The 18,955-nt window shown below is 48.5% G+C and overlaps 1 protein-coding gene across 2 annotated transcripts; it reads right to left on the bottom strand.

Moving 5' to 3' along the window:
* Window positions 1-369: 369 nt before the first annotated feature.
* LOC143507125 (retinoic acid receptor RXR-alpha-A-like) lies at window positions 370-18,491 on the bottom strand. Of its 2 annotated transcripts, none has more exons than XM_076996513.1 (3): window positions 17,973-18,491; window positions 1,180-1,339; window positions 370-1,058 (listed from the first exon to the last, which is right to left on the bottom strand). In XM_076996513.1, exons 1-3 carry the CDS (start codon window positions 18,153-18,155, stop codon window positions 847-849), a joined length of 555 nt encoding a protein of 184 aa, XP_076852628.1. In that variant the 5' UTR covers window positions 18,156-18,491; the 3' UTR covers window positions 370-846. The 2 variants fall into 2 exon arrangements, with proteins under 2 accessions (XP_076852628.1, XP_076852629.1); XM_076996514.1 differs by having other exon boundaries at window positions 1,180-1,330; window positions 17,973-18,479.
* Window positions 18,492-18,955: the final 464 nt, after the last annotated feature.

Raw genomic sequence — 18,955 nt, 5'->3', positions numbered from 1 at the left:
GCATGAATATTTGGACAGGCAAAAGTTTAACACCCGTAGAACCTGAACGCTACCTTCTCCGAACCAAAACCCCATTTAAAAAAACTGCAATCAGAACCGCTTCAGTCCTCTAAATGCATCATTCATCCACAGGCAAACGCGAGGGTGTGCACAGCCTCCCAGATCAATATTTCACGGGTGTGCACTCTTCTGACAGAATGATGCTGCACATTCCACAGTCTAGTTCTCATGGGGACGGGTGTGACTAGTGTGCTAAAAGTGCTAATGTCCTCCTCTTCTATAGTGATATGCTTCTTCTCCAACTCCTCTTTCATCCCTACTCCCTCACTCTCTCTCTCCCTCCCTCCCTCCCTCCCTCCCTCGCTCGCTCATCTTTCTCTCTTGCCTGCGGTACTAATCTGTAAGGAAGGAGAACAAGGTTTCTTCATTTCTCCCATCGAAATGTCTCCAGGAGCCAAAGTGAGAAGCCGCTGTTAATCCAACGCTGATTTTTTCAGCGGCGTGTTAAGTCCTGCCACAGCCAGGCCTCCCTCTGCCTCCAGCACCAACGCAGACACTTAACACACCAGCTCCAGTCCTGCTGAGCACACCTGAACACTGAGAAGCTGTGGTGGTCTTACGAAATCCTGATTAAAAAGGTGATCTCACCAAACTCCCAGACCTCTGAATGGACCGTCACTGCTCCGTGTTAATAAGCCGTTCTTACCAGAGTCAGCGAGCGGTGTGTGTAGAATGTGTGTTTTGCCCCATTTAAACCCCCCAGCCCCAGTCTACCAGCGGGACCCTTCTTGCTTTAGCGTGCGGTGGCTAACGGGCCACACGCCGGCGTGGCACCCTGAGGCGCTGCTAGGGGGCGCCGTGGGGGGCCCTGGCCGTACCTTCCCTCTTCATGCCCATGGCCAGGCACTTCTGGTAGCGGCAGTACTGGCAGCGGTTGCGCTGTCTCTTGTCGATGACACAGTCCTTGTTGTCCCGGCAGGTGTAGGTCAGGTCCTTGCGTACGGTGCGTTTGAAGAAGCCCTTGCAGCCCTCGCAGCTGTACACGCCGTAGTGTTTACCTGCAGGACACAGCAGGACCGTCACACACCGGGCCCCGCTCCAAAACACACGCAGCGGCCCCATAGACCACGCCAGCAAAGGCTCGACGGTGTGTGTGTGTGTGTTTTTGCGTGCGTTTACCAGAGGAGCGGTCTCCGCAGATGGCGCAGATGTGTTTGGTGAGGGAGAGGGGGGTGCCGGGGGGCGGAGCCTGCACCTTCATCACCCCGTTTAAGCCGACGGGAGGCTTGATGTCCTCCGAGCTGCTGACGGAGTTCATCGGCGAGTTTAGCTGTAACATATACGCGCGAAAAAGAAAAAAAAACACCCATACTGTTTAGACAGATAACCGGAGTCCCGCCCACACTGAAACAACGATGTGCTGCCCAGCTGAAAAAAATGAAGCAGTCTCTCTACTCCCTGTACACTGATGAACGCAAGTGTGTTCTCCCTCTTCCTCCAAGGCCCTTTCTTCCAACCATACCATCTCTCTCTTTCCCTGCTCTGTCTGTCTTTCTTCATCTCACTCACTCAATCTCTCCCAGTCTCTCTCGCTCTCTCTCTAGAGTACAGGGAAGCAGTCCTAACAGAATGCATCCCCAGACTCATTTATTCACATTCAACACTGCCAGTGCAAATGTTCTATGCTAGGACAGCTGCAATAAAATATTTAACAGGACAGTGGACTAAAGAGAAGCTTGTGGGGTTTTTCCCCCTTCTTACAAAAATACACCCGAGCCAAAAATGTGCCTGGCTGAACTCATGGAGACATGGGGGGAGATTTGTTCATACATGCAGATCCCACAAAGACCGCTACGGTTCTGCGTGCAGATTTACGAGAGTAGGTGGGGGAGGTGTAAGCTGCGATCCAGAGTAATCCATCACTCCCAATCAGTGATCATCACCACCTCGCCATGTCCGCATGGACAACACGCCAGCCCATAATATATCCACCGTTCACACAAGAACAAAACGTTCACACCAGACACCAGAAAGCGTGACGGTAGCAAAATAATGGCTACAGTTACATCGTGACTGAAAATTTGGCAAAACTACATCAGCCACTGGTTGCTTATGTGAGGGGGGGCGGGGCTGAAACAGGAGACGGACCAGGCCTGTAGATCCACCCTGCAAGCTTCAGGTGACCGTTGTTCAGGTGACATACTGATCCATCGCTACACATTTAGAGAAACAGAGAGAGAAATACAGAGACTGAGGAAGAAAGAAAAATAGAGACAGAAAGACAGACAGGCAGAGAGAGAGAGAGAGAGAGAGAGAGAGAGAGAGAGAGGGGTAGATGGTTTTTTAGGGTGCCCACAGTCGTGAGAGAAGTCTCTCAATAACGTTCAAGAACTGTGTACTCGTCACTAAAGAACAGAGGATGAACTTTTTGACAATGCTAACTTAGCAACTACTGTGTTCATTCAGCATCTTCTTATAGTCATATGTGGAAAAAAGCATGAATTAAATAATGTCAAACACTTAAGTGGTTCCAATGAAACACACTTCTATACCGAATCGGTGTTACACACACACACACACACGTGTCACCACGTTAGGAATGCGAGTGCTTCCATCACCACGTGTCTTCACTTCTCCCTTGACGAGACCCCTGAAGCACAGTGTCCCTGAGACGCAGGGCTGGCCTCTGGCCCGGTACCAACACCGTCTGGGCCCTACGGCCACGGCTCACACACACCAACACCAGCCCAGAGATGAGGGACTGCATGGTAGATGATCAGATTTAGCATGCAGTTTATGTACACACACACACACACACACACACACACACACACACACACAGGTGCCTCATTTAGTAGTTTGCTGGAATGAACATCTGTGTCTATGTATGATGAGCAAACACACTGTGGACGTTCCATACCAACCCGTCCTCAACGTCCAGCTCATTTCATGGATTTTCTTGAAAAACATATTGCGTTGACTTCTATAAAATACTTCAGATTTATTTCCTATTAAACCCCATAGCTCTACTCCAAATACCGTTTTAGTTGTGAATTCTTGAAGCTTGGCCCTCTGAGATAAATGTAATCCCTATTGTAAATCTATTTTTTACTGGATTGGGTTGAAATATGTAGTGAACTTCCAAAAAAACATGTATGTTGCAAATTATCCTTCATGTTATTGGAGGTTAACAATATAAAATAAATAACAATCAAATTAATAAACATAGACCAGCTTTAACCCAAGCAAGAATGTTTCATTAAAAAAAAAAATTAAAATGTCTACTGGTTTTCAATTTCTTGCAAAACTTTTGCTTGTGTCTTACTAATATTGTTCCATTAGTAATAATTAATTTGGTGCTGCATAAAAAAATAACAGATATAAATATAACATCAGAGCTGCAGAGCCTCAAAATAACACACTTCCATGAAAAAGGTTAAACAAAATTAGTATGATCCTTCTTGGGAAAAGATACAATCAAAGTGTCTTAAAAGTGGATCGTCACCTCCGAAGGTGTGTTTAGATCTGTGACTGGACTCATGCAGCACCAGTCAATTCCTTAATGTGATAGAAATATATTAATATTATATTAATACTATACTGAAAAAAACATGGTTGCAAGAAACTGAATACTAGTGGAGAATTTAAAAAATACATATTTATTTATTAATTTACTAAGAAACACTGAAAACATGTTGTAAATTAGCCCCAGGGCTTATTTGATGATCAGTACAAACATCAACCCAATCTTGTGAAAATAGGCATTTGGTGAGACTTAAAAGAAACATACAAAGAATTGCAAAAGGGATTAAATTTATCTCAGAGGGCCAAACAACTAAAACGGTATTTGGAATAGAGCTATAGGGTTTTGCAAGGTCTTATGAATTTAATAGTTTTTACATGATATGTTTCAAGGAAATTTGACAAGAACTGGGAGGTGTAGGGGTGCTGGCATAGAATGGCCCTTTATGAAAAACAGCTGTTTACTGTATATGAGCTCACACACACACACACACATACACACACACACACACACACACACGAATCCGAGCCCCTCCTGACACATCAGTCACCCATATAAACATTCCTGCAGTGGAATCCAGTGGACAAAAGCTGCTTATCTTCAAAGTGCTAAATGTGATTTATCGCCTCAGAAATCGTCATTGTCCTTGAATAATAGTGACGCAAGCCAAGGCTACAGAGGCAGGAGCAGCAGCACTCCAGCAGCCGCAGGAAAGACGTTAGTGGCTGGTGAGCGAGCAGGAGGAGGTGGAGGAGCAGGAGGAGCAGCTGGGGCAGGAGGAGCAGGAGGGGCAGGTGGAGCTAGAGGAGCAGGAGGGGCAGGTGGAGCTAGAGGAGCTGAAGGAGCTGGCATGAAGCACCTGACTCCCGCTGTATTTCACACACACTGTCAGTGTTCATCACAAAGACGGCACTTTCCATCATGATGCGATTCTCTCTCACCCCGCTTCATAAAACAGGCTCTATCAAACACAATCCACACACACACACATGCACACGCACACGCACACGCACACACACACACTAGTAGTGCTACTACACAACACTGAGGACGCTGATTCCTCTCTTGGTCAACCATCCACAAACCAGCCCACAGAATCTCTGTTCAATCTACTTTCAGTGAACTTGCAACTCAACCTGCTCAAACTCACTATCCATGTTTTGTGTGTGTGTGTGTGTGTGTGTGTGTGTGTGTGTGTATGTATGCAAAAGTGAGTGTGTGTGTTAGTGCATGAAAGTATTTAAGGAGCTCAATTCTCTTGCTGTAAACAGAATAATCCCACCCCCCCCCCCCCCCCCCCCCCCCACACACACACACACACACACAAACTACCCTGGTTATGGGGAAGAGGGTCATTAAAATGCCCATATGGGAGAAGCCCTACCCACTAGCTGCAATGCCCCCTGTTCTGTCTCTACACACACACACACACACACACACACACACACACACGCACGCACACACACACCACCACAGGCGATTTAACCTGCCTGTGGGTCTAGAAGCAACGGCTGGTCGTGTTTACCAGGACAGGAGTAGTATTCATAAAATCACAATAACGCAACACAACGTAACACAACACTACTAGAGTTGCCTCCTTAACCCAGCGACAGAGAGATAACCACCACAGTCCTAAACTCGCAGAGCACTTTGGGTCTCGTTAGCTGTAGAAGTTCCTCACAGGTCCAGAGAGGTAGGAGGCTGTTGCTTTTCTAGCCCTTCAATGTTTGTCTATGTGAGCTTTCAAGAAAGTATCGATCTGGCTAATCAACTGGAGAATTTCTGCCATCAAGCTCTCCAAACTTTTGGGTCCAACCTTTCAACGGCAGTCCACATTCTACCAACTGCACCTCCCTTGTGCCAAACGCGAGTCCAATACTCACACTCGTGCTCTGACGGGCTTTTGAGCTGGACGGCGATAGCTCCATGCTTGGGTTGATGCAGGCAAACATAGTTTTTCCCGTGTATTTCAGCCAACATGCTCAGATATGCGAACATTTGCGCGCTTACAGTCGCTGTAACCTTGACAAAATAGGTTTGGATGTTCAGTCGTTTCCCCAAATATCCTGCACGCAAAACAAAACCCAGTCCCTCGAGACGGAGAGCTACCCCGCCACTCTCTGAACTGACATTCACCGTTGCTTAATTTGCAACTGAAGGAAATGTTAGAAGAAAAAAAAAGTGCCTTTTATGCTTTTATTGGCGCTGGAAGCAGGAGAGTCAGCATCTCTGTTCTGAGGAGATTCTGGCCCGTTTTGGTCCAGTAAGCACGAATGCTGTGATTCTCTCTCACTCTGCCACGGGCCCGGGTCCGCGCTGTAGGCTCGTTAGCGCAAGGTTGGACTGTTCAACAGCGGAGGGCACCAAGACAACACCGTCCTCTGCTGCCATGGCAACAGACGCTATAGCGGACAAACGTCTGGTTTGTAGATGCATTGGTGTGGTAGTGCTGGTGGTGTCCCCTCTGTCCCCTCTCTCTGGTGGTGTCCCCTCTCACTGGTGGTGTCCCCTCTCTCCCCTCTCTCTGGTGGTGTCCCCTCTCTCTGGTGGTGTCCCCTCTCTCTGGTGGTGTCCCCCTCTCTCTGGTGGTGTCCCCTCTCTCCCCTCTCTCTGGTGGTGTCCCCTCTCTCTCTGGTGGTGTCCCCTCTCTCCCCTCTCTCGTGGTGTCCCCTCTCTCTCTCTGGTGGTGTCCCCTCTCTCCCCTCTCTCGTGGTGTCCCCTCTCTCTCTCTGGTGGTGTCCCCTCTCTCTCTCTGGTGGTGTCCCCTCTCTCTCTCTGGTGGTGTCCCCTCTCTCTCTCTCTGGTGGTGTCCCCTCTCTCCCCTCTCTCTCTCTCTGGTGGTGTCCCCTCTCTCTCTCTGGTGGTGTCCCCTCTCTCCCCTCTCTCTGGTGGTGTCCCCTCTCTCTCTCTGGTGGTGTCCCCTCTCTCCCCTCTCTCTCTCTCTGGTGGTGTCCCCTCTCTCTCTCTGGTGGTGTCCCCTCTCTCTCTCTGGTGGTGTCCCCTCTCTCTGGTGGTGTCCCCTCTCTCCTCTCTCTCTGGTGGTGTCCCCCTCTCTCCCCTCTCTTTCTGGTGGTGTCTGGTGGCATTCAGCCAGCAATCAGAATCAGTGCAGTTATTTTGAGTTAATCTGACCAATCAACCAATATGAATGAGTTAATTTTGAGTTAATCTGACCAATTATGAATGACAAATATTTATAAACAAAATCATTGGATTGTGAATGTGAAGCTCCATGCCCCATTTTTAACAACAAAGCCAATTATTTGGGGCCCTGGGCGCTGAAACCCCGGGGAGCCCATTCATTAAATCACCCATGAAAACCGAACAGAGCAGAAGACATATAAAAACAAAATAAGGAAGCATAGAACTGCTTTAATAAGCAGAGAAAAGGGGGACCAGGCATGAGGAGTGGATCTGAACGCCATCTTCCTGAGAGAGACATCATGTCAGGCAGCTGAAGTACTTCTGCCTCTGGCAGCCGGTCTCTAGGAGACGGTTCCCTGGACTCCCAGGGTCAGGGGTCACTCCGAGCCCCAGTCATGGATGAAGCAACAGGGACAGGCCTTGCTGTACTGGAGTGCAACTGGAGTGTCTAACTGAGGGATATGAGAGAGTGCTTAACATTTTCACACAAAGCTGGAGTGTCTGGCATGTCACATGCTCTCAGCCCCTTATTGTAAGGCACACACACACGCACACGCACACACACACACACACACACACACACACGCACGCGCACGCACACACACACGCGCACGCGCACGCACACACACGCGCACGCACGCACGCACGCACGCACGCACGCACGCACGCACGCGCGCACACACACGCGCACACACACACGCACACACACGCGCACACACACACGCACACACACGCGCACACACACACACACACACACACACACACACACACACACCAACACCACACACACACAAGCACGCACACACACACAAGCACGCACACACACACACACACACACACACACACACACACACACACACACACACACACACACACACACACACACACACACACACACACACACCTAAAGTCTAACAAGCATAAGATTAGACATGTGCTGATGAGCTGATTGGCTGCATTATCATGTGCTACAGAGCAGCTGAACTGAGAGAGGGAAGAGAGAGAAAGAAAAACAGAAAAGGAGGAAAAGAAAGTAAAAAAGAATAATAGTCAGCACCTGTGTTTCTAGATTCTGGAGGGAAAACGCAAAGAACTGTGAGTGAAGGGAAGGGGGGGCAGTCTGTGGAATAACACACACACACACACACACACACACACGCACGCACGCACGCACGCACGCACGCACGCGCACGCACGCACACGCACGCACGCACGCACACGCACGCACACACACGCACGCACGCACGCACGCACGCACGCACGCACGCACACACGTACTGCCTGCTTTTCACAAGCTATCCCACACAACACAAACCTGCTGCATATCTGTGCAGAACTGCAAATGTAACGTGTATTTGTACAGAGTGCACACGTGCGTATGCACTCAAGTACAGAGTGCACACGTGCGTATGCACTCAAGTACAGAGTGCACACGTGCGTATGCACTCAAGTACAGAGTGCACACGTGCGTATGCACTCAAGTACAGAGTGCACACGTGCGTATACACTCAAGTACAGAGTGCACACGTGTGTATACACTCAAGTACAGAGTGTCTACTTTGCACACTCTCATTTATACAAAGAATCAATGTGTATTTCAGACAATGCCAACACTGATGGCGTCTCTCTTCCTCCCTCCCTCCCTCGCTCCCTCCCTCCCTCCCTCCCTCCCTCCCTCGCTCCCTCCTTCTCTCAGCAGTGCTAACTGCTGGTGAGATTCCCCAGGATGAGACACTCAGTTCAGGGAAGTTCAGTAAGCTCAGTATGAGAGCCCACTTGAGGCTTTAAATCTCCTGATGTTTTTCTTTTTTTGGTTTGTTTTAAAGACTCGACTTACTGCGGCGTCCCTACAGGACCTGGGAGGGAGTTCACTGCACACCAACAGCTTACTCACACAATACGTTACATTTGGTCTGACACTTTAAATGTAGCAAGGGGAGACACATGAGCCTCTTGCAGTGGGACAATGGGACGCATGTCATGTGATTTAGATACAAACATCTGGGTGTTGCTAGCATGCTCCGACCAAGAAGGACGGCTACGCCTTCAACCCAGAGAGCATGGAGGTATAGAAGCAGGGACTTTAACAGGGCTTAGTCTGTTGGAGAGAGCCAGAGAACAATCTTCCCTCAAAAGGACACTTCAAAGAGAAGTCCAAACCCTACTGCAGAAGCCCGAAACACACACACACACACTCACACACACACACACATTCACACAAGCACACAAGCCTCGCTACTGCCATTAAAGAGAATCAGCCTCTCCACTCTAGAATCAGACTCTCCACTCCAGGGTCAGACTCTCCACTCCAGGGTCAGACTCTCCACTCCAGGGTCAGACTCTCCACTCCAGGGTCAGACTCTCCACTCCAGGGTCAGACTCTCCACTCCAGGGTCAGACTCTCCACTCTAGAATCAGACTCTCCACTCCAGGGTCAGACTCTCCACTCCAGGGTCAGACTCTCCACTCCAGGGTCAGACTCTCCACTCCAGGGTCAGACTCTCCACTCCAGGGTCAGACTCTCCACTCTAGAATCAGACTCTCCACTCTAGAATCAGACTCTCCACTCTAGAATCAGACTCTCCACTCCAGGGTCAGACTCTCCACTCCAGGGTCAGACTCTCCACTCTAGAATCAGACTCTCCACTCTAGAATCAGACTCTCCACTCTAGAATCAGACTCTCCACTCTAGAATCAGACTCTCCACTCTAGAATCAGACTCTCCACTCTAGGGTCAGACTCTCCACTCTAGGGTCAGGACTCTCCACTCTAGAATCAGACTCTCCACTCTAGAATCAGACTCTCCACTCTAGAATCAGACTCTCCACTCTAGAATCAGACTCTCCACTCCAGGGTCAGACTCTCCACTCCAGGGTCAGACTCTCCACTCTAGAATCAGATTCTCCACTCCAGGGTCAGACTCTCCACTCCAGGGTCAGACTCTCCACTCCAGGGTCAGACTCTCCACTCTAGGGTCAGACTCTCCACTCCAGGGTCAGACTCTCCACTCCAGGGTCAGACTCTCCACTCTAGGGTCAGACTCTCCACTCTAGGGTCAGACTCTCCACTCTAGGGTCAGACTCTCCACTCCAGGGTCAGACTCTCCACTCCAGGGTCAGACTCTCCACTCCAGGGTCAGACTCTCCACTCTAGAATCAGACTCTCCACTCTAGAATCAGACTCTCCACTCCAAAGCTAGCCTCTGTCTCGTGTTCCGCTCTTGCACGCTAAACTCAAGTGGAATTCAAAGTAAAAACAATGTCATCTGGTAATGACTCCATAATGGATAGCTGCATTTGACTGATTATGAGGCTGCTTTTAATCAACGACTCAAATTCAAGTATTTATTTGTGTGTGTGCGTGTGTGTGAGAGAGAGCGGGAGAGGGAGGGAGAGGTGGGGTGAAGGGGGGGGTGGGGGATACATTTATTAGTAGACCAGTCTTGCAGTGAGAGGAGGAAAAAAAAATGTAAAAAATAAACACATTTACCATAGCAGCCTGAAGGCACACCGGCACACCAGCACACCAGCCCAGGCCAGGAGGGCATCACTCCAGCTTTGGCTCGGAGCGTAAACACCACCCTAGGGTAGTTCCATGTGCTACAACTGCTCCATGTGCCCCAAGGGTAACTGCCCTATGCCTGATAACCCCACTCACCCTCTGAAGTCCGACCTTTCACACCCATAACTCACCCTAAGTGTGCCACCACCGTCGGTGTGGGTGTGAGGTGGGCCAGGAGCTGGCTGCCTCTCCTGAGGCATTCTGGGAGTCTTGACAGCTACAAATCCGTAATGATTAATAATGCTTCAGTTTACACAAGCGCACATACGTTCAGCCGCACATATAATACAATCGTTGTACAATCTTCGGTTGTAGAAGCGACGGCCCTTCCCCAGTGAGACCATATACATACTCTAGAACCAAGAACCCTTCCCCAGTGAGACCATATACATACTCTAGAACCAAGAACCCTTCCCCAGTGAGACCAATATACATACTCTAGAACCAAGAACCCTTCCACAGTGAGACCAATATACATACTCTAGAACCAAGAACCCTTCCACAGTGAGACCATATACATACTCTAGAACCAAGAACCCTTCCACAGTGAGACCATATACATACTCTAGAACCAAGAACCCTTCCACAGTGAGACCAATATACATACTCTAGAACCAAGAACCCTTCCACAGTGAGACCAATATACATACTCTAGAACCAAGAACCCTTCCACAGTGAGACCATATACATACTCTAGAACCAAGAACCCTTCCACAGTGAGACCATATACATACTCTAGAACCAATAACCTTTCCATAGTGAGACCATATACATACTCTAGAACCAATAACCTTTCCACAGTGAGACCATATACATACTCTAGAACCAAGAACCCTTCCACAGTGAGACCAATATACATACTCTAGAACCAAGAACCCTTCCCCAGTGAGACCATATACATACTCTAGAACCAAGAACCCTTCCCCAGTGAGACCATATACATACTCTAGAACCAATAACCCTTCCACAGTGAGACCATATACATACTCTAGAACCAATAACCTTTCCAGTGAGACCATATACATACTCTAGAACCAATAACCTTTCCATAGTGAGACCATATACATACTCTAGAACCAATAACCTTTCCACAGTGAGACCATATACATACTCTAGAACCAAGAACCCTTCCACAGTGAGACCAATATACATACTCTAGAACCAAGAACCCTTCCCCAGTGAGACCATATACATACTCTAGAACCAAGAACCCTTCCCCAGTGAGACCATATACATACTCTAGAACCAAGAACCCTTCCACAGTGAGACCATATACATACTCTAGAACCAATAACCTTTCCAGTGAGACCATATACATACTCTAGAACCAAGAACCCTTCCACAGTGAGACCAATATACATACTCTAGAACCAAGAACCCTTCCACAGTGAGACCATATACATACTCTAGAACCAAGAACCCTTCCACAGTGAGACCAATATACATACTCTAGAACCAAGAACCCTTCCACAGTGAGACCAATATACATACTCTAGAACCAAGAACCCTTCCACAGTGAGACCATATACATACTCTAGAACCAAGAACCCTTCCACAGTGAGACCATATACATACTCTAGAACCAATAACCTTTCCATAGTGAGACCATATACATACTCTAGAACCAATAACCTTTCCACAGTGAGACCATATACATACTCTAGAACCAAGAACCCTTCCACAGTGAGACCAAAATACATACTCTAGAACCAAGAACCCTTCCCCAGTGAGACCATATACATACTCTAGAACCAAGAACCCTTCCACAGTGAGACCATATACCAATATGGTATTAGACCAATTATCTGCTATGAACACGGTCATATAGGAGCTCAAAACACTGCCAGATAAGATACTACTCTGCGGTTGGATAATTACATACTGTGTGAACACGGCCATGACCCAACAACCCAGCCCCAGGTGCCATCACAAGTGCATACATTGTGCAACTTTGGGTTTGTTTGTTGTAGTTGCTGGTAGTTCCATCAGCATTACATTACAGTAAAAAAAAACAAGCTTTGGTTAATGTCTTAGATCTTACAAATAGAGATAGTATCTCATGCTACATGGCTAAAATTAGTAAGACTTAAAATCAGAGTCTAGACACAATAGTCATCTCTCCCATGGTCATGCAGGAGCACTGATTTATTTGAAAAGATGTCAGCTCAGAGTCAAATGGACGTGCCAAGCTAATGTTAGCATGGGGCTGACTGTTAGCATGGGGCTGACTGGACACACCACTAATGCTGCAAGATGTTTTAATGCCGGAGCAGATGCATTCTAGGGGGTTTAGTGGGCCTTCTAGTAAAATTTTACTGGGTCATTCTGTATATCACTGCATATAGAAATGTGCACAGTGGTAAAATACAGTATCAGGCTGAAGTCAGCTTGTTACTGTATTTTACCACTGTGCACATTTCTATGACTTCATAGATTTGACTTCAATCATTCATCGTTTACGTAAACAGTCATCTCAAATTGTGTCAAAGTGACCAAGTATATTTTAATGAACTCATAAAAAATGTGAACTGAGACGGAAGCAAATGTCTCTCTAAAGACGGCGGAAAAGTTGAGAAAGTACAGCAAAAGTATTCCTTAGCCAAGGATAAGAATTTGACATTGAACCAACTTCAAAAGAGGCAACTTGAAGACAAGCTGAAACTCGGCAGAGGAGCACGCACGCCCCTCGTCTCTGCTGGACAATATGTCTGTTTCTTCTCAAGGTTACACTCCAGCAACTGGATTATGAGCCATGTATAAAAGACCCAGTTCAGGTTCTGAAGCTAGATGTACACAGACACTCAAACTGAGGCCCAAGACACACTAGTGTCAAACAGGCACTGATGAGACTTCGAGAGAGACCACACACACACGGGAGGGGGGGGAGGTAGAGAGAGAGAGAGGTAGAGAGAGAGAGAGAGAGAGAGAGAGAGAGAGAGAGAGAGAGACACACACACACACACACACACAGAGGGAGTAAATCTGTTGTTAAAGTGCAACTTAACATTCCAGCGGCATCACCACAGACGGGCAAACGGGCCCTTTTGTGTAGGGACGCTTAAATCCCTCTATCGGTCTCCCCCGCATGTCCCACACCAACATGGCTCCCCCTCATAACCCTTACAAACGGCCTGCGTTACAAACAGCCCCAGCTCAAACCAGCAGCTCTGGCTACACGGGGAGCTGCAGGCTGGTGAACACTGGTGAACACTGCCATTACAATCCTGCTGGCGCACACAGAGTGTGGGAGGAGGTGTTGCATGAGCGTGCACAGATACCAGAGCACACAACTCTGCACTGCCATGTACACCAAGTGCTGCATACATCAAGTACACTAAGGGGCCAGTAAACCAAGGGCAGAGTACACCAAGGGCCAAGTAGAGCAAAGGTCTGGGACACTAAGGGCAGAGTGCACTAAGCCCAGTAGACCAAGGGGCGATCACACTATCGGCTACGTACACCAAGGGCCAAGTAGAGCAAGGGCCAAGAACACTAAGGGCAGAGTACACTAAGGGCCAAGGTGCCAAGGGCCAAGGGCTGAGCAGACCAAGGGCAGGGTACACTAAGGGCAGGGTACACTAAGGGCAGTAGACCAAGGGCAGAGTACACTAAGGGCCAAGGTGCCAAGGGCCAAGGGCTCAGCAGACCAAGGGCCCGGTACAGTAAGGGCCCGGTACACTAAGGGCCCGGTACACTAAGGGCCCAGTACATTAAGGGCCCAGTACATTAAGGGCCCAGTACACTAAGGGCCCAGTACACTAAGGACCCAGTACACTAAGGACCCAGTACACTAAGGGCCCAGTGCACTAAGGGTGCAGTACACTAAGGGTGCAGTACACTAAGGGCCCAGTACACTAAGGGCCCAGTACACTAAGGGTGCAGTACACTAAGGGTGCAGTACACTAAGGGTGCAGTACACTAAGGGCCCAGTACACTAAGGGCCCAGTACACTAAGGGCCCAGTACACTAAGGGTGCAGTCAGTGGCGCAAAAAGGGGGTATGCAGCGTATGCGACGCATAGGGGCGCTGCACTAGAGGGGGCGCCAAATCGATGCCAGAAAATCATTTGCCGAGTTGGTGGGGGTGGGGGTTGAGTGCAGGGAGCGCCGATAGTACGTTTGCATACACCTCAGAAAGTATGTAGTTGCAACCCTGGGTGCAGTACACCTACTGGGTGTTTCATGTTCTGGCTCTCTCCACCTTTGGCACTGAATAAGGTCTTTTACTCTCACATGATCTTCATATTTCATAAACCAGGAAGAGTGACTTAAAATTGTTTATAGGAAAATTTGATTTCTTAGAAGCTGTATTGATATTGGGACTGGCCATAACACCGGTCTGTCATGTGAGCACTCTCTGGATCACAGAAAAACGTCTTCCCACTGGACTTACCCAGCATGCAGTGGGGAGCCATGTCAACAGTAAACACTCAAAACAATCGATATGCAATGCGATCAAACATCCCAGTTTCCAGAAACACCAGGATCACATTTGAACGTGGAATAACCAAGCGGACACGTTTTCTTCATTACAGCCCCTCTGAACTAGCAGAGTTCATTCCTCCCTTCCAGATTCTCCGAGCTTGACGCATGCTCGCTGCATTCTAGATTAGAAGAGAAGCAAATACAAAACTTGTCTCAAAGGACAAAAAAAAACTAAGGCGAACGTTGAGATCATTTGTTGTTCTTCCCTGTCTGATGCCGATCACCAGGACTAGTTCAGTAGTTCAGAAGCATTAGCCATGTTTAAGGAGAGACTGCAAGAACGCAACGAACCTGTTAACATGTTGGGTAAATTAGTTTGAGCAAGAAGGTACCACCCAGGTGTGGTACGGTACTGTGGGGATGTGGTTGGTGGTAAGGCGTTTTCAGTAGCAAAAAGGTGGCGGTTAGGGTGGATATGGTATCGGGTGGTGGGGTTGTGCCAGGACAATGCAGTCTCAGCATCAGCTAATTTATCACGGCAGACATGCGATAGGTGGGGCTACATCTTCAGGCGAAAAACCCAAACCCCAAAGGTTTTTATACAAACGTGACTGCAGGTTTGGGAGTGCTGTAAAGAACACTGAACACAGCTGCAGTCTGCACTGCTACACGCCTGTGAACTTGCCACCATTACCAATTTGCACCCAGTGTACTCTGCCTTCATGCGTGAGAAACGCTTACGCAAACCATACACAGACTGCAGACGGCCACCAGATTTGCTGCCCGCGTTTCGGTGGTGCAAGGCTGTGCCATGACTGCACTGTGCGGTTGAACGTGAGCGGGTGGAGATGGGGAGATCTTCGTCTTCAGTGCGATGAATGGCTCCTCTGTCATCTCAGACATGTGCATGAAGACCCCAACTGCGCAGAGGCCCAGTGAGAAGCATCTCGCTGATCCAGGACCAGGAACAAGGCTGAAAGGCCTACCCATTCACCCTTTGTGATCGACCCGCGCAGAGATCAAGCCCTGCGCAAGGACACAAGAGAACCAGAATGCTAATCGCTCAACACTCCAGACCAGGTTTCTCTGAATGAGAGCGACAGAGCGCAGAATTTTCATCTGCTCAATCTTCCCAAATCTGCGTGAATGTTCTCAGGCTCCTACACACAGGTCTACTGTGTGCCCATCTAGGCCAACGCAAGGAACCCAAGTATGTGGATGGTTAACTTTACAACACGAGACAAAAATCAGCGCTGTGCCATTTCAACCAAGCAGGTCTCCTAGCTACCGTCTCCTAGCCAACTTGGATTTGAGCAGGGCCCCCCGGTGACATCATCGCAAATACGATAACAGATGAGCGGTATTTTCGTTGCCAGTAAAGCACCCACACCTGGTATTGTTGGTATTCACCCCCCCCCCCCCCCCCCCCCCCCCACATCTGCCACAATCACATCAGTGTAACACCACATGACGCGATGCTGTGGAGTGTCTCTCTACCAGTGTGGAGAGTGAGCTGGACCCAGCCAACATCTCGTTTAGGCTGAGATGTTCAGGTCTAGTCAACAGGCTGTAGCCTCCTGAAGAGCTTCTGGAGTGGTAAAGGTGTCCGCCGCCCTGCGTAACGTGGACCAGGCGTCACACGGACCTTCAAGAGACGCCACACGGGACATCATAGACGCACAGGGTGGCAGTGCCCATACGCAGCAGTGCAGAGCGTGGGGAAGGTCCCGCTGACTAGCTGTGCACCGCCAAACATCTGCCCAGCTGTGCACGTGGTCTGCTGTGAGAAGTGGGTGCTACTATAACGTAGAATGATGAATTAATCGCATGGAAAAGGCAGAGATGCTGACAAAAGGCAGATGTTCAGAGCACAACGGGCTTCATTGCACCTGCAGACCAGAGCTTCTGTCATAGAAAAGCCCACTCGAAAATTCTAGGACAACACCATCACAAAAATACCAACAAAACACCATTCCACAATGCCTACATGGGGGAGCCAAGCGTGGTGTCGGAGTCCTGCGTGTGTGTGGAACATACACAGAGAAAAGCGCCTTCAACACACCCCATTAATTCCAAATGGGTCTTGCACACCAAACACCAAAGGAACCCAGATGAGCCAAAAAGTGGCATTTGAGCATTAAAGACACACTAACCATGCAGTCATGTGACAAGCATGATGCTTGCTGGGTAATTTTAGTCATTTACTTTTGACAGACCGGCTAAGCAATATGCAGCGTAATTTACAGTCTTTAGCGTTTAGCTGCAGTGCTTTTGAAAAGACGCCTTTTAACACTGCTTATTGAGGAACTAATATAGTGTGGCTAATGACTAGTGTGTGTAGAATGAAATAGACTGGGATTAAAGAGGTAATCAGAAGGTAATCAGGAGGTAATCTGTATAATTCCTAAAGCACACAGGCTCTCTGTAATTGACTTGTTGTATCACATGAACTGACAAAAGCACATCAAGTTTCCCACATCAGCCTAACAACATTTTTTAATGTATTTCAAAACAGGAATGTGTGTTTTTTTTTGTTTTATTATTACCATCTATAACCTATAGTTAGAACTGGTACCAATAAAACAGACCCATGTGTAAGACTACAGATGGGTTATGATGGTAAGAGTTTTTGGCATCTTGGAACGTTGAAAGAAACAAAGTCTTAATATTACCTATAATATAATAATATACCCCAGTCTGCTGAAGTGGCATGACTCAGGGTACAGCTGACAAATTATGAAATTACAGAGGAGGTGTGTGCGCGTGTGTGCACATATGCATCTGTGTGGGGGTGCGTGTGCACACGTGTACTGTAATTTCTAGAAGCAGAAGAATACTGTTCATTTAGAATTCCCCTAATCCACCCTGCCAACTCTGATACAGATGGCCTAAATCATTTGAAATGGAAGCCAGGCGCTCAGTTACAACACAACAGTCAGAGTGACAGTGAAAACACTTTCTCAAGACCCAGAAATACAGATCACAGATCTGGAATACTAGGATATTTTTTTTGTTCCATTTTTTTGTATTTAGCTTTGATAAAAAAAAATGCCACAGGAGGCTTTGATATCTTAATTGCTAGTCTTTTTTCAAAATGACAATGGATTTTTTTATGAAAGAAATTTTCAAAGTAAGAGAGAGAGACAAAGTGAGAAGAATTGCTAGATACGAGCAGAGAGAAAACACTTCAAAGTAATAGACGAGAAAGTGAAGCTAATACAGGCATAAAATATAAAGGGATGCAGGGACGTGCGGTTTCTTAAGAATGGAAGGACAAGCACCTGGTTAATGGAAGTGTGTCTTTGAGGACACTGCCTTACCTGTGGACTAACGCTGGGACCGTACCCCATCCCGGGGGAGGCCATGGAGTGTGGAGCCATGGGTGAGCTGATGACGGAGAAGGGCGACCCCAGGCCGTTCATGGGCGAGCCGAGGGAGCCGATGGGCGAGTGCAGGGACCCGGAGGGGCCGAGAGACGTCGGGCTCAGCAGGGACGGGTGCATGGCCCGGTGAGACGTGGGTGAGGTCAGAGGAGACGCGATCTGAGCCGACGAGTCTGTGGGGGAGGAGGAAGAGGAGGAGGAGGGGGAGTCATCGACCGCTTTGGAACATAACGCGGCACACTCGCGGTGATGACACCGGCATGGTGACTAATGAAATTACAGTGGCATGTGAACACCAACGGCTCTAAACCTTTGAAATGTCATCGCGCACAGAAAAAAGTTCCGGGCAAAAATACAGCTCAGTTAGAACAGGAAATAGTTCTGCTGTGGACGACGTTTTTCACATGACTCACCAGAGCACAGCCACATAAAGAGAAAGCAACATCTGTAATCAAAAATCTTTAAATAACCTTTCCACCCACCGAGCGAGCTACGGAGAGCGAATGTTGAGGGACGGGGAGGCAGACTGAGACGCAGGGTCAGCGGGGTCAGCGATGAGGTTCGGTGCTGCTCACCCTCATCCCGCCTCCATCACGCCGACTCGACCCAGTACAGCACACTCTCGCTTCTGCTCACGGCGGCTCTGATGGAGCCCGCGATGTCTATTCTGAGCTGAACTGAGTCAGAGGCCCTCCTTCGGACCTCCGAACACCACACGTGCTCCCTCACACAATCACGTGGCTAACCAGGACAACGCACATCTCGGCCGTCCTTCAATCCGCCCCTAACAAATTTATCTCCAGACAACAAAATCGTAAACACCGATGGAACGACATCATGTGACCTAAAGACGTGAGGCAAGAGAAGACGATTTCACAACACGCGGAGCCACACAGGGACACGGAGCACACACTGCTCAG

Source organism: Brachyhypopomus gauderio, unplaced genomic scaffold (assembly GCF_052324685.1).
Source record: "Brachyhypopomus gauderio isolate BG-103 unplaced genomic scaffold, BGAUD_0.2 sc622, whole genome shotgun sequence".
Taxonomy (NCBI): domain Eukaryota; kingdom Metazoa; phylum Chordata; class Actinopteri; order Gymnotiformes; family Hypopomidae; genus Brachyhypopomus; species Brachyhypopomus gauderio.
This window is presented reverse-complemented; position numbering and strand designations above follow the sequence as displayed.

Bases quoted from the DNA above. Each gene is read 5' to 3' on its own strand.
- LOC143507125 (XM_076996513.1), bottom strand. From the start codon at position 18,155: ATGCACCCGTCCCTGCTGAGCCCGACGTCTCTCGGCCCCTCCGGGTCC. The intron at 1,340-17,972 runs GTAAGGCAGTGT...TTTCGCGCGTAT, and splicing joins GTCCCAGCGTTAGTCCACAG to ATGTTACAGCTAAACTCGCC. The intron at 1,059-1,179 runs GTAAACGCACGC...TGTGTCCTGCAG, and splicing joins CTGCGGAGACCGCTCCTCTG to GTAAACACTACGGCGTGTAC.